Source organism: Branchiostoma floridae, chromosome 6, assembly GCF_000003815.2.
Source record: "Branchiostoma floridae strain S238N-H82 chromosome 6, Bfl_VNyyK, whole genome shotgun sequence".
NCBI classification, from domain to species: domain Eukaryota; kingdom Metazoa; phylum Chordata; class Leptocardii; order Amphioxiformes; family Branchiostomatidae; genus Branchiostoma; species Branchiostoma floridae.
The window spans coordinates 1596099-1611254 of NC_049984.1; the positions used below are offsets into that span (position 1 = coordinate 1596099).

A 15156-nucleotide genomic window follows, 5' to 3' on the forward strand; every position below is an offset into this window, starting at 1 on the left:
GCCCAGGTACGCCACGGACTGACCCACGCCAGGCGTGTCCACTCGAAAGTTGTTCTCGTAGTATGTGACGTTGGAGGCCTCGCAGGCCTGCTTGTTAAAGTCACTGGAGGTGCACTGGTCACGTAGCTGGCTGTTGGTGGATAGGTCTATAAAACCCTTACCTGCATACAGAAAGAAAATAATTCAATAATTCAACCTCTTAATTGTTCAAGTTAGTAACTACTTTTGTTGTTTCACCCTAAGCTTTTGAAGAATTCATTTCGATACAAAGTTCCTGGAAGTGCACAGTCACCTGAGTGGCGCCGAATGGCAGCTCACTCCAGACCCTTGCAATTAGCCCGGCGTACTGTAAGCTCCTCACAATTCAACCTCTGGCTGCCAAGAGAGAGTAGTCGGCCCACCCTATAACAATAATAAAATAAATAACTTACCCAGTGCGTGGGTCGGCAGCAGCAGGAACACAAAGTTGAGGATTTCTGCGATGTCCTCGTCGCCGGTGACGCTGCCCAGGATGAAAACTGCGATGATGGATCCCAGTGTGACCATGGACAGCAGGAAGGTGATCAGGGAGTAGGCCGTCAGTGGTGAGTCGAACATGAACCCCACCATGTAGGTAAAGGGCAGGGCCGCCCAACCATACAGCAACTGGGGTGGGGAAACAGCTTCGTCATTAGCTAACCCTATACTCTATGTGAAATAGAACAGTGAGTATTGACTATATGAACATGGACAGCAGGAATGTGATCAGGGAGTAGGCCGTCAGCGGGGAGTCAAACATGAACCCCACCATGTAGGTGAAGGGAAGGGCCGCCCAGCCGTACAGCAACTGGGGAGGGGAAACAGCTTAGTCTTTAGCTAACCCCATACTCTATGTGAAATAGAACCAGTCAGTATTGACCATGTGAACATGGACAGCAGGAATGTGATCAGGGAGTAGGCCGTCAGCGGGGAGTCAAACATGAACCCCACCATGTAGGTAAAGGGCAGGGCAGCCCAGCCATACAGCAACTGGGGAGGGGAAACAGCTTAGTCTTTAGCATACACTGTTTGTATGTCTTTGAGAAATCAAAGTCCTACCACTGGACAATCTTTGATTCTTCCAGGATTCCAATCTCTACTGTGACATATTATTACATGGTATAACCATACGGCAATGATTGTTAAGACGGACTAGTTACAATACTTGTACTGTCTTGGGACAAGGTAAAGGTGACTGTCTTACGTAGTGGTAGAAGTTAACTTACTCCCATAGCCGTTCTGAGGCCACAACGGGTTTACTATGTACTAGTAATCCATTGTGGGTTCGTCAATTAGTATAAAAAGTTGTTATGTTTGGTGCAGATAGATCACAATACCCACCAGTATGGTAACCACAGTGCCGAGGTTCTCTCCCCCGAAGTCGTCTGTGTTGAAGGCAGCGAACATGATGACCAGGCAGAGCCACGGCACCAGGTAGTTGATCATGTCCCACACAAACGTGGCCACCCAGTACGTCACAGGGTCCAGTCCACTCACAAACTGTATGTGCTTGGCCTGAGAGTGGACAGAAATAGGTGTTAGACACATGAAGCTGTAAGTTATTGTTTTATTTAGTTGCATTTTATCAATGATTAAGACGAGTTGTGTAATATGTATGTGGCTATCCAGTACGTCACTGTGTCCAGACCACTCACAAACTGGATGTGCTTCGCCTGGGTGGACAGTAAAGAACGGTCAGAGCTACACCTCATTATCCTACCTCTCCTTTTATCTGTTATCAGTAAGCAGAAGCTGGTGTCAAAGTTACATTGTGATCACCAAATACGTAATAGAGCCAATCACAAACTACAGGTGCTTGTCTTGATTATATAGCAAAGTACATTTTGTATCCATCTTTTTTTTCCTCCTCTTTGTTGAGAGGGGAAGGAGGTACAAACAGCCACCAAGTTGGTGAAAAAAAAAAGGAGCACCCATTTTTTATCTCCACACTGATTTTTTTGCGTTCTTGATTCTTCATTGCTGTGCATCTGTCTTCTCTTACCTTGCACTGCATTCAGCTTCCCTATCTTTGATATGTTTTGGTTTGGATGTGGTTGTGTTCCATCGCCATCAGGTTTTCATGACTTAACTTATCTAAGTTGAGTGATTTGTAGGTCAGTTTTCCTCACCTTACATTGCCTCTCGTTCACGACGAATGGCACAAAGCTTGCGGCGAGGAAGGCCATGCCGTACACCATGAGGATGGCCAGACTGACGCCGGCTCCGCCTCTTTCAGCGTTCTCTGCCAAGTTCTCTGCACTGTTGGGCAGCGGGTAGTTGGTGGCCTGGGGGGGACAAGGAAAAAATTTAAAGTCTATTGATATAATTGATGCCTTGTGTTATGATTTCTGTATTTTGAGTCTGGAAGCTTTTTGCCGAACAATGAACGTTAAACAGTGCTGAATGTCTCTAGACCAAAGTCCTTTTTTGATCTTACACTTTCTTTGTATGTCATGCATATGTTCTACCGTTTTCTCCCAGCATATTCAACTACACCCCCACACACACACACATATGTACATCTGCACCCCCCCCCCCCCCATCCAAAATGCAGAACTGCATCCAAAAGAAGACCTGCTCATACCTCGATGCTGTGGTCAGTACCGGTGTAGAACTGCAGCAGGATGTTGCTCAGTGCATTTAGCGACACGGCAGAGAAATGGTACCCCTGGTCACTGTACCATGCTCTGGCAAGGGTCTGGCTCTCATTCTACATAACACAGAAATTAGTATAAGTACTGAGCACAGTGCGTTCAGTGACACGGCGGGAAAATGGTACCCCTGGTTACTGTACAACGCTCTCGCAAGGGTCTGGCTCTCGTTCTACATATCAACACAGAAATATAGTTTTAATATAGATTTAATTCTACTTGGATCGCAACAGTATGTTGTACATGTACATGTGGAACACAGGCAGAAATCACTACACAGCACTTCTGTTACACAATACATATTGTAAGACAATGAAAAAGTACAGTTTCTACTGAGTGTGCTTATCTAGATTTGTTTCCTTTGAAAGCATCTTTAAGTCAGTTCTAACTCTTTTACAATGATTACATGTATGCACGGTTATGAAACCTTACAGGTAACGGCAACTCCCCCCCCCCCCTCCACCAAAAGATAATGGAATGAAGAGGTACGTACGTCAGGGTTTGAGGAGAGAGTGAAGCCTGCGATGGTACTGCGGAAGTAGGAGGCTGAGTCGCTGGTCTGGAGGACGTGCTCCTGGTAGTACATGGTGGCGTCTGTCAGGAAGCTGGAGTTCACTCCTGAACCAAACACAACAGTACATCAGGTATTAGTTAGTTAAGGACGTGCTCCTGGTAGTACATGGTGGCGTCTGTCAGGAAGCTGGAGTTCACTCCTGAACCAAACACAACAGTACATCAGGTATTAGTTAGTTAAGGACGTGCTCCTGGTAGTACATGGTGGCGTCTGTCAGGAAGCTGGAGTTCACTCCTGAACCAAACACAACAGAACGTCAGGTATTAGTTAGTTAAGGACGTGCTCCTGGTAGTACATGGTGGCGTCTGTCAGGAAGCTGGAGTTCACTCCTGAACCAAACACAACAGTACGTCAGGTATTAGTTAGTTAAGGACGTGCTCCTGGTAGTACATGGTGGCGTCTGTCAGGAAGCTGGAGTTCACTCCTGAACCAAACACAACAGTACGTCAGGTATTAGTTAGTTAAGGACGTGCTCCTGGTAGTACTAGGTGGTTTCTGTCAGGAAGCTGGCGTTCACACCTGCACCAAACACAACAGTAAGTCAGGTATTAGTTAAACTGTTAGTTAAGGACATGCTCCTGGTAGTACATGGTGGAGTCTGTCAGGAAACTGGAGTTCACACCTGAACCAAACACAACAGTACGTCAGGTATTAGTTAAACTGTTAGTTAAGGACGTGCTCCTGGTAGTACATGGTGGTGTCCGTCAGGAAACTGGAGTTCACACCTGAACCAAACACAACAGTACGTCAGGTATTAGTTAAACTGTTAGTTAAGGACGTGCTCCTGGTAGTACATGGTGGAGTCTGTCAGGAAACTGGAGTTCACACCTGAGCCAAACACAACAGTACGTCAGGTATTAGTTAAACTGTTACTTAAGGACGTGCTCCTGGTAGTACATTGTGGTGTCTGTCAGGAAACTGGAGTTCACACCTGAGCCAAACACAACAGTACGTCAGGTATTAGTTAGTTAAGGATGTGCTCCTGGTAGTACATGTTGGTGTCTGTCAGGAAGCTGGAGTTCACACCTGAGCAAAACACAACAGTACGTCAGGTATTAGTTAGTTAAGGACATGCTCCTGGTAGTACAGGGTAGCGTCTGTCAGGAAGCTGGAGTTCACTCCTGAACCAAACACAACAGAACGTCAGGTATTAGTTAGTTAAGGACGTGCTCCTGGTAGTACATGGTGGCGTCTGTCAGGAAGCTGGAGTTCACTCCTGAACCAAACACAACAGTACGTCAGGTATTAGTTAGTTAAGGACGTGCTCCTGGTAGTACATGGTGGCGTCTGTCAGGAAGCTGGAGTTCACTCCTGAACCAAACACAACAGTACGTCAGGTATTAGTTAGTTAAGGACGTGCTCCTGGTAGTACTAGGTGGTTTCTGTCAGGAAGCTGGCGTTCACACCTGCACCAAACACAACAGTAAGTCAGGTATTAGTTAAACTGTTAGTTAAGGACATGCTCCTGGTAGTACATGGTGGAGTCTGTCAGGAAACTGGAGTTCACACCTGAACCAAACACAACAGTACGTCAGGTATTAGTTAAACTGTTAGTTAAGGACGTGCTCCTGGTAGTACATGGTGGTGTCCGTCAGGAAACTGGAGTTCACACCTGCACCAAACACAACAGTACGTCAGGTATTAGTTAAACTGTTAGTTAAGGACGTGCTCCTGGTAGTACATGGTGGTGTCCGTCAGGAAACTGGAGTTCACACCTGAACCAAACACAACAGTACGTCAGGTATTAGTTAAACTGTTAGTTAAGGACGTGCTCCTGGTAGTACATGGTGGAGTCTGTCAGGAAACTGGAGTTCACACCTGAACCAAACACAACAGTACGTCAGGTATTAGTTAAACTGTTAGTTAAGGACGTGCTCCTGGTAGTACATGGTGGTGTCCGTCAGGAAACTGGAGTTCACACCTGCACCAAACACAACAGTACGTCAGGTATTAGTTAAACTGTTAGTTAAGGACATGCTCCTGGTAGTACATGGTGGAGTCTGTCAGGAAACTGGAGTTCACACCTGAACCAAACACAACAGTACGTCAGGTATTAGTTAAACTGTTAGTTAAGGACGTGCTCCTGGTAGTACATGGTGGTGTCCGTCAGGAAACTGGAGTTCACACCTGCACCAAACACAACAGTACGTCAGGTATTAGTTAAACTGTTAGTTAAGGACGTGCTCCTGGTAGTACATGGTGGAGTCTGTCAGGAAACTGGAGTTCACACCTGAACCAAACACAACAGTACGTCAGGTATTAGTTAAACTGTTAGTTAAGGACGTGCTCCTGGTAGTACATGGTGGTGTCCGTCAGGAAACTGGAGTTCACACATGCACCAAACACAACAGTACGTCAGGTATTAGTTAAACTGTTAGTTAAGGACGTGCTCCTGGTAGTACATGGTGGTGTCCGTCAGGAAACTGGAGTTCACACCTGAACCAAACACAACAGTACGTCAGGTATTAGTTAAACTGTTAGTTAAGGACGTGCTCCTGGTAGTACAGGGTGGTGTCTGTCAGGAAGCTGGCGTTCACACCTGAGCCAAACACAACAGTACGTCAGGTATTAGTTAGTTAAGGACGTGCTCCTGGTAGTACATTGTGGTGTCTGTCAGGAAACTGGAGTTCACACCTGAGCCAAACACAACAGTACGTCAGGTATTAGTTAGTTAAGGACGTGCTCCTGGTAGTACATTGTGGTGTCTGTCAGGAAACTGGAGTTCACACCTGAGCCAAACACAACAGTACGTCAGGTATTAGTTAGTTAAGGATGTGCTCCTGGTAGTACATGGTGGTGTCTGTCAGGAAGCTGGAGTTCACACCTGAGCAAAACACAACAGTACGTCAGGTATTAGTTAGTTAAGGACATGCTCCTGGTAGTACAGGGTAGTGTCTGTCAGGAAACTGGAGTTCACACCTGAGCCAAACACAACAGTACGTCAGGTATTAGTTAGTTAAGGACGTGCTCCTGGTAGTACATGGTGGTGTCTGTCAGGAAACTGGAGTTCACACCTGAGCCAAACACAACAGTACGTCAGGCATTAGTTAGTTAAGGACATGCTCCTGGTAGTACAGGGTGGTGTCTGTCAGGAAGCTGGAGTTCACTCCTGAACCAAAGACAACAGTACGTCAGGTATTAGTTAAACTGTTAGTTAAGGACGTGCTCCTGGTAGTACATGGTGGTGTCTGTCAGGAAGCTGGAGTTCACACCTGAGCCAAAAACAACAGCAGGTTTTATGTATTCACATAGCAATACCAGCTCAAAAAAGAACTGTACACAAAAATTAGTAATGCCTTCAAAAAACACTTATCAACCTAGGATTCTTGTGTTCAAAAGTTCAGTCAGTCATTAGGGAGGGAAAATGTGTAAAACAATGTTTAAAACATTGCAAACAATTTATTCACAGAATGTTTCTCACCTATGGGACAGGTACTGGTGGGTGCCATCTCCAGCATGCAGGAGTAACAGTGGTAGTAACCAAAGTCTTCCTCGTTGACACACTTCCCGTTATAGGACGATGAAGCATTGGCTGTGACGGAGTCGGCATACAGGGTGTCCGCACACTGGGAGTTTAGGACCAGGTTGGGGTAGCCGCAGCATTGGGCGGTGTTGGTCAACGCTGTTCCCTGTACGCTGTTTCCCTCGTTGTTTGACATGATGGAATTGACGGTGGACGTCACGTCGCTTCCTTGCATGTTGTACTGGGACAGGTATGTGGACAAATGCTGTTGGGAGAAAAGTAGAAAGACTTATTAGAGACACAGCCATTGCTAACCTTCCATTTCAAAGCATGCAACATTGCCAAGTTATCCTAGTCTACGTTATACAATCAGATAGAACAATAAGGTAGAGAAAAAGTGCAGCTCTCTGCATATTTTACTTAATAACGTGTGGTTTGATCAATACCAGCATGTTTACCAATATGTTGGCATGCAAACAATTAGATCATAGACTCTAGAAAGCTTTATATGACACTGGTCTCATACATACAATAAGTATTTCAGAGTAAATAGAGAAGACAGGATGATGATGTGGTCTCATACACATTTAACTTGTTTGGGAGCCACACCTCAAGCACATTAAAGAACCCACCACATTTGTGGAAAAGAGTAGGTGTCGTTCCCAGTGTGAGTGGATCAAACTTAGGTGGTTTACTCAGGTTATACAGAACAAACAAGACAATAAACAGATTCAGCAAAACACTCTCACCTGAAACAAGCTTCCCGTGCCGTTCTGTGTCCTCAGATCAGCAAACAGCCCTGTGGTTTGCTCGTTGGCACTGGCGTTGGCGAAGTTGAGCACACGGGCGGGGTCGCTGGAGCGGGCGGGAAACGTGATGCTGACTAACAGGCCGAGGAGCACGAAGAGCAGAGGCAGGATCAGCTGGGTGATCAGAGCCTTCTTGTCTCGCTTCGCACTCAGGAAACGCTTCAGTATCATGGCCTGGGGAAAGAGGAAAGTTAACATTCATGATGAACCAATGTTTAGACACATCTCTAACACCACAAGAGCAGAGGCAGGATCAGCTGGGTGATCAGGGCCTTCTTGTCTCGCTTCGCACTCAGGAAACGCTTCAGTATCATGGCCTGGGCAGGGAACAAACATTCATTGTCAAGTTATGATTTTGATATTCTGATGTTCTAACTGCTCTTTTTACATTTGATGAAATTGTAAGTTTGACTTATTCATTTGCATCTAGTAAAACAATGATTTACAGAACACAAATAAAAACAAAAAGTAACACATGCTGTGGTAAAGAAGAAGAAATAATAGCTTGTTTGTGTTCTTTCCCCATCAAATTTAAGAACCAATTGGAAACTTCATATATCAAGGAAAGTGTGCCCCTGAACACTAGAAAGCTCTGGTAACAATTCTGCTTTGTTTTACCATATTGGAAGAACAGCCAGATCATGACCAACAAGAGATGGCCAGCACCAATGGTTAATAGGATCTTAATCAAGATTGAGGTAAATAAAGGCGTAAACACCAGCAAATATAACAGCAGCAAACTTTTCAGGACCAAGGAAATATCTAACATCTAGGAACATCCGGAGTTTCAACACTTTGCATAGTCGCCTAATGTTCGGGAAGAACATCAGCCCCAAGGGATGGTCCGTACCTTCAATCGCACTACCAACTAAATTTTCAGCACCAAGGAAAGAACAAAGCATTAACAGTATCGGGAGTTTCAGCACCTTGAACTGCTGCCACTTCAGGGCGCACCCCTTCACCAGGTCTCCGCTATCCCTGTACTGGTACACAGACTGGTCCACCATGTTGATCGCGCTGTGGGAGGAGGGTGGAACGGCTCTCTCTGCGCCGTTGGCTGCCAGCAGAGTTTCCTCGACACTCTCTGTGTCGTTGGTCGCTGTCCCGTTGGCCTGACCGTTGCTGCTGGCTTGGAGGTTGGTGAGGCTTCCGATGTCGTCCAGGGTCCCCTCACCAGTCTGTAACCATAATACAGAATTATGTCTGAGTGAGAATCTCTAGGGCAGGTATGCCGAGAGAAAACAAAAGACCACAACTTGAAGGGCCCTTTGCATCTTCCTGTCTCCTGCCTTTTCCTTGCTATATTCAAGGTAGTCACTGGGATGTAATGACAATTTTTTTCTGTTTGGGTCACTCCTGAAGCAGTCAAAGACTATGGGAGTACATAACTCCATGTAAATGGGACATAACTCCATGTAAAAAGAGACCTTCGGTTACGAACCCTCATAAAGATATCCAGAGATGACAATGCTGGACTTGATTCTGCTATATTTTGGGTCACCCCAGAAACAATCAAAGACTTTTAGCACATCTAAAGGGTTAAAAAGGAAGAATTTACAAACCTTCATGAAGACCTCCTCCAGGGTTGTCACGGAAACGCCAAAGCTGGTGATGCCAAAGAGCTCCCTGTTGAGCTCAAGCTCGCGGAAGAGCGGGGCAAAGAGGCTGGTGCTTTCCGTGGGGAGGATGAACGCCATCTCGGACCCCACGCTCCCGCCAAACAGCGCCGACGGAACATGCTTCTCCACCTCGTCTCTCACCTTCTGCTCCACACAGACCGGCGCCTTCGCCAGCGTCAGGTGGTAACCAACACCAAACCTGACAATCAAACAACACAATCAGTAAGGGCAGACTTCATCCCCTTACCCATGCTGCTTTGTAACCCTCCAAGTCCAACAAATATTGCAGCACTGAGGACGTATGGCAAACATTTCTTCAAATGAAAAGCATGAATCGACAGCATTAATGCTCATTTCTGACATCTGCATGACAGAAATGACAGGACTTTTTCCAGCAACATGTAAATTGGGTAAGCTACAACAGCCAGGATTCAAATGCTAACCTTCTAGTCCAGATCAGGGATAAACAAGTCCACTAGCCTTATTGCCCAGGGCAAGTGAAAGTGCTGTTCGGGCAAGTGCATGTCCTACCCCACTTGTCCGATCGGGCAAGTAAGATTTTTCCATTGATTTTAGTGCAATTTTGATATACTTGTTCCTTTTTACAGTCATGACATCAAGCAATTGTCTACAGAGAATTCCATTGTTGGAAGTGAAAATGCATATACAACTGTACTAGTAACAGTGACATTTTAATTTTGGGCAAGTGAAAAATTGGTTTGGGCAAGTACATTTTTTATGTGCTTGCCCGATAGGACAAGTGGATTTTAGAAAACTTGTTCAACCCTGCAGATGATGAATTGCCACATGCTAAGTGTCTGATATAAAAGAGCAAATAACATATCTTGAAGGAGAGTGAAATTGAACTTTATTTGCTTTATTTTGGTACTTTAGACTATCAGGTCTAAGGCGGAACTCAAGGGTACCTGGTACGTTGATGAAGGTTAGACATCCAGGTGATAAGATTTGCCAAAAAGCAGTTACTGAAGCAACTGGATATGATTTTGGAAACGGTCAGATGTTTCAGATAACCATCCAGTGTCTTTCGCCAGTGACACTGGAGAAATTTTGTTGGAGAGAAGTTCTTGTATCCTAGCTGTAAACTGATACGCAAAAGGGATCTAGTTGGAGACCAGGGTACCTGTTCTTGAGGAAGAGCGAGCTGCCGCTGCAGGTGAGTTTCCCGTTGGCCATGATGGCGATCCTGTCCCCCAGAAGGTCGGCCTCGTCCATGTAGTGGGTGGTCAGCAGCATGGTCCGGTTCTCTTTGTACTTTAGCAGGAGATCCCAGGTGGCGCGCCGTGCGTACGGGTCCATACCGGCCGTGGGCTCGTCAAGGATAACCACCTGGGAACCGCCTGGACAGGAGAAAAAGGAAACTGTTTATATCAAACTGGTCAGCAGCATGGTGCGGTTCTCCTTGTACTTCAGCACTGCAGGAGATTCCAGGTGGCGCGCCGGGCGTACGGGTCCATACCGGCCGTGGGCTCGTCCAGGATAACCACCTGGGAACCGCCTGGAAGAGAAATTTTACATAGTCCAATAGGAGACAAAAGTCAAGACAAGATTGATGCAATTAGGTTATTTATCTCCTTTAAGTTTGATGGATATAAAGACTAGAATTTTATCAACCCTCACCGATCAGAGCCATGGAGCAGGACAGTTTCCTCTTCATCCCTCCCGACAGCTGAGAGGAGACGGTCCCAGACTTGTTCTCCAGCTGGAGGTCCTGCAGCATCTGGGCGATCTCCCTCTTAGCTTCATCACCTGTCTTACCTGGGGGCAGGTGAGATACAGGTGCGATATAGGTGAGATATACTTTAGGTGAGATATACTATAGGTGAGATGCAGGTGAATGTAAGATCACTGTTGTACACTGCAACTGTAAGACCTACAGTATCTGAGCAACCTCATTCTTAGCTTCATCACCTGTCTTACCTGAGGGAAGATGAGATACACATACAGGTGTGACTTATAAACATCATACTGTAGCTGTGACTGTATTTGTCACTTTGTATGCGCATCAGACACCAGCTCTGATGCCTGAGTAAGAAAGTACTGTGGTAATACCACAATGTTCTTCAACTGTTTCTTCAAGGTATTGAAGCAAACTTTAGTCTGTCTCAACCACACCTTCCACAGTGATGGCAAAGTAGAAATGCTCTTGTCACTAGTTTTAGAGTAATAAAGAACTAGAAACATGATGATGTTTTTCATAGTAAAAAAAATACATTGTCTTCAACCTCACCTTTCAGAGTGATGGCAAAGTAGAGATGTTCCCTGACAGTGAGCCTGTCGAACAGGACGTTGTGCTGAGGACAGAGCCCCAGACTACTGCGGATCTCGTCCATGTTAGTCAGGATACTGTGGTTGTTCACAGTCGCCGTACCAGAGGTGGGGGGGAACAGGCCGGTCAGGATGGACATGGTCGTGGTCTTACCTGAGAGAGAAAAGAATTGAAGATTAGAAACTGTTTGAGCCATCGTCCATGTTAGCATAATGTAGCCATTCACGATCGCCATACCAAAAGTGGGTCGGGGAGTGGGCAGGCAAGTCAAGATAGACATAGTCGTGGTTATCTCTGCAATAATGCAACTACAACAATCAATAGTGGTACAAATATACATGTTTCTAAGTCTGACTTTGTGCTTGGTAGTTTACCTCCAAAGGCATATTAGGATTAATGACAATTGTATGCCACTTATCATTGCCATGAGGAGTAAGAATATAGTCGCCGCCCCCGTGCAGTAACATAGTTGTGTCGTAACATAGGGGTGTTAGAACATAGCGGTGTTAGAATATACATGTAGGGGTGTTAGAACATAGGGGTGACAGAACATAGGGTTGACAGAATATAAGGGTTTCAGAAGATAGGGGTGTTAGAACGAACATAGGGGTGTCAGAACATAGGGGTGTCAGAACATAGGGGTGTCAGAGCATAAGGGTGTCAGAGCATAGGGGAGTCAGAACATAGGGGTGTTGGAACATTGGGGTGTCAGAACATAGGGGTGTTGGAACATTGGGGTGTCAGAATAAAGGGGTGTTGGAGGTATGTAACCCATGCAAGTGTCAGACTGACCAGCGCCGTTATGCCCCAGCAGAGAGGTGATCTGGCCCTGGTACATGTTGAGTGACAGCCCGTCCACAGCCACCTTCCTCCCCGTCGAGCCCTTGAACACCTTGCCCAGGTTCCTGATGGAGATGCCCAGCGGCAGGCCCTGGGGCTCTGGCTCGTGGGGGGAGTCCATGGTGCTCAGGTTGTTCGCAGCTTCCATCTCCAGATCCTGACAACACAAGGTCCCATTTATGCAAATTAGGACATGATGAGGACATATTCACTAAAGGTCATAACAGATTACATTGCAGATTAGTGGACAACAGGCCCAAAAACAAGAGCCTTAGGTTATGGGAGCATACTAAGGTTCCAATTTATGTAAATTAGGACATATTGGACAAGAACATAACACTGGTAACATTGCAGAATAGTGGAGAGGAAAATAGGAAAGTAAGCAGAAAACTACAGGACTGAAAGCAGGTCCTGGAGAATTAGGCTATGGGAGCATGTAACTTGTAAGGTTCCCATTTATGCATATTAGGACATTAACTGAACTGAGGACATTAATGCAAGGACATAACAGATTAAAGAAAATGAGAGAAAAGGACGAATGTCTACTAGAAAGCAGTTACATTACATGCTCCCAAAACCCAACACAAGGACATGCAGTACTAAGCCATGATGTACAACTAACTTATCCGAAAAAAGGCCAGCTTCATTCCTAATGAAACAATGTAGCACAAATGGGTAAAATTAATCCGTCTGGCTACCCTGCATTTTCATATTTTCATATGTATGTAGTTCGAACGTTAGTATGCAGAGTGCCAACTGTAGCTTAGTTAAACCTTCACCAGCAATTTTATTTTCCCATCTAGAAGAATTTTCAAGTTTGTGACCACACCTGACTCTGTTCATAAGCAACATGGTTGTCATGACATTCTGAAGGGCCTTTCTTCTCTGTCTTCTGTATACATGCAGAAACCAAACATTTGAAGAGTGTTTTATTGAGTCAGTCCCAACATAGACATGTAAGTTGTGAATTGCTCAAGGTATACAGCATGGTAAATACAGAAGACCAGACTGAGAAAAAGAAAAAAATCTAAAACCCTGGGCATGCTTAGTGCAGGCAAAATTTATTTGGCTTGACTGTTAAAATAGAAAGTGCAAGAAACTGCCTAAGGTCGTCATAAACATGACTTATGTCATCAGCTAATTCCCTTCGTCGACGCTACAGAATTGACAAATGATTTAGTACGGCAGATACATTAAGGTTGCCTAAGTATGCCTGCCACTACTTTGCATGCAACAAGGCTGGAGAATGTCTTTTGCAGAGCTCACTCATTAAACAATACACTGTTATCTTGCAGTAACAAAAATAGAGTGATTGAGTGAACAAGAGGTAACTACAGTGGGAGGGGTGACTCATTTGAGCATTTGGGACTCGAGATGACTTGGATAGTGCATGCAATTTAGACAACAACATGTATGAGCGCTTTTGTGGGGTAAATTTGTTGATAACTGTGTTTAAAACTGAAACTAAAATTAACATTTTATGAGCAATGTTGAACCTTAGCCTTTGGATGGAGTTCAGGGTTAACGCAAGACAATAACTACACCAGCTCATGCTTGAAAATGGCACACCATTTTTTAAGCAAATTGGCATTTTCTTCTTGCCTAACCAAGTCCCAACAACAGCCATGCTTGCAACTTATGACATATTCACAGTGACAAGCTTGTATTAACCATGCAGTCAGGCAACAGAATATGTAAAGTGTGTTGGCAATGCATTCAAATAAAAATAAGCATTCATTAAAAATCAATGTATCCATTTTGCTTGAGTGCTCTAAGCAAGAATTATGCTTCAACTATCTATCCACAATACACTGACTACATATTCACAACATATCAATTTGGCAGTATATACCGTAACACTAAATAATATTCACAATTAATATATTTCTGTATTCCGTATACATTTCATGCAATGCAAGACATTTCATTAGATTAAAAACACAGCCAATCATACTTTTGATAGTGTCTTTTGCAGTCATGCAATTGGTATGTAGATGTTGCTCAATCCTTGGATTTGAGCAAAACTATGCAAACTGCATTTCTAAAGAATTTGCACTGCAGTCAGCACAATAGTTTAGAATTATAACTTCATTACTGATGATGATTCAAGAAATGTTTGCCATGCACATCAATGTACTTTCTTGGCTCTCAGACATTCAGCAAGAGGAGAAATGGAGCTTTGAGAGGAAACCTTGCATTTGCCTATGTGTACCAGGTTTAAGTAGTACTACATATTAACATTCTTAGACATTCTTATCAAATATACTTTTCCTGTAATGTTCTGATGAAGTATTTTGTTTTAAATCTGAGAGCCAACCAATCAAATTAGTGTGGCCCTAAACAAGAATGAAACAGCCAGTAGATGCATGCAAAGCTTGTTTGTTTGTTTGTTTGTTTGTTTGTTTTCCTTACCTCCCCATGCTTGACCCTGTTGCTGGGCCCGCACCAGTACGACCGCTGGAACAGGAAGTATGGCGGTTTGGGGACGCCATACTTTCCGGGGAACACCGCCTCGATGTACCAGGTGATGACCAGGTACACAACCGTGTCCACCTGTAGAGAAGAAGTAGAGGACGTGCTTTGGCAAATAATTTTGTAAAGTGATAACAGACAAACGAGAGTTGCCATGGCCGAGGAACAATCTTTATTCTACACCATCACATTCTGTTCTGTCCCTGGGCTGTCTCCGTCCCGGGACGGAAATTTGCTTGTTGGGATGGAAATAATGTTACCCCATCCATCCCAAAATTACATGAAACTGTACAGTTTCATAGGCTTAAAATGACATATTCAATCCCTCTTCCTCCCTCCCTCCTTCCCTCTCATTCTTTCATTTTCTCTCTCATTCTCTCTCTCTTGCTCACTCTCGCTCTCTCTCTTGCTCTCTCCCTAGCA

General features: G+C 44.7%; 1 protein-coding gene across 1 annotated transcript in view; it reads right to left on the bottom strand.

Moving 5' to 3' along the window:
• The window catches only part of LOC118417414 (ATP-binding cassette sub-family A member 3-like), a gene marked incomplete in the record, with an annotated part of 46640 nt that overhangs the window by 7885 nt on the left and 23599 nt on the right, over positions 1-15156 (bottom strand). The window contains 18 exon segments of the mRNA XM_035822973.1: positions 47-161; positions 432-645; positions 1360-1533; positions 2148-2303; positions 2603-2728; positions 3163-3287; positions 5527-5563; positions 6303-6352; positions 6665-6971; positions 7456-7689; positions 8442-8693; positions 9078-9333; positions 10276-10492; positions 10773-10910; positions 11383-11574; positions 12214-12418; positions 13091-13153; positions 14674-14814. Coding sequence (XP_035678866.1) covers positions 47-161; positions 432-645; positions 1360-1533; positions 2148-2303; positions 2603-2728; positions 3163-3287; positions 5527-5563; positions 6303-6352; positions 6665-6971; positions 7456-7689; positions 8442-8693; positions 9078-9333; positions 10276-10492; positions 10773-10910; positions 11383-11574; positions 12214-12418; positions 13091-13153; positions 14674-14814 — 3002 coding nt within the window.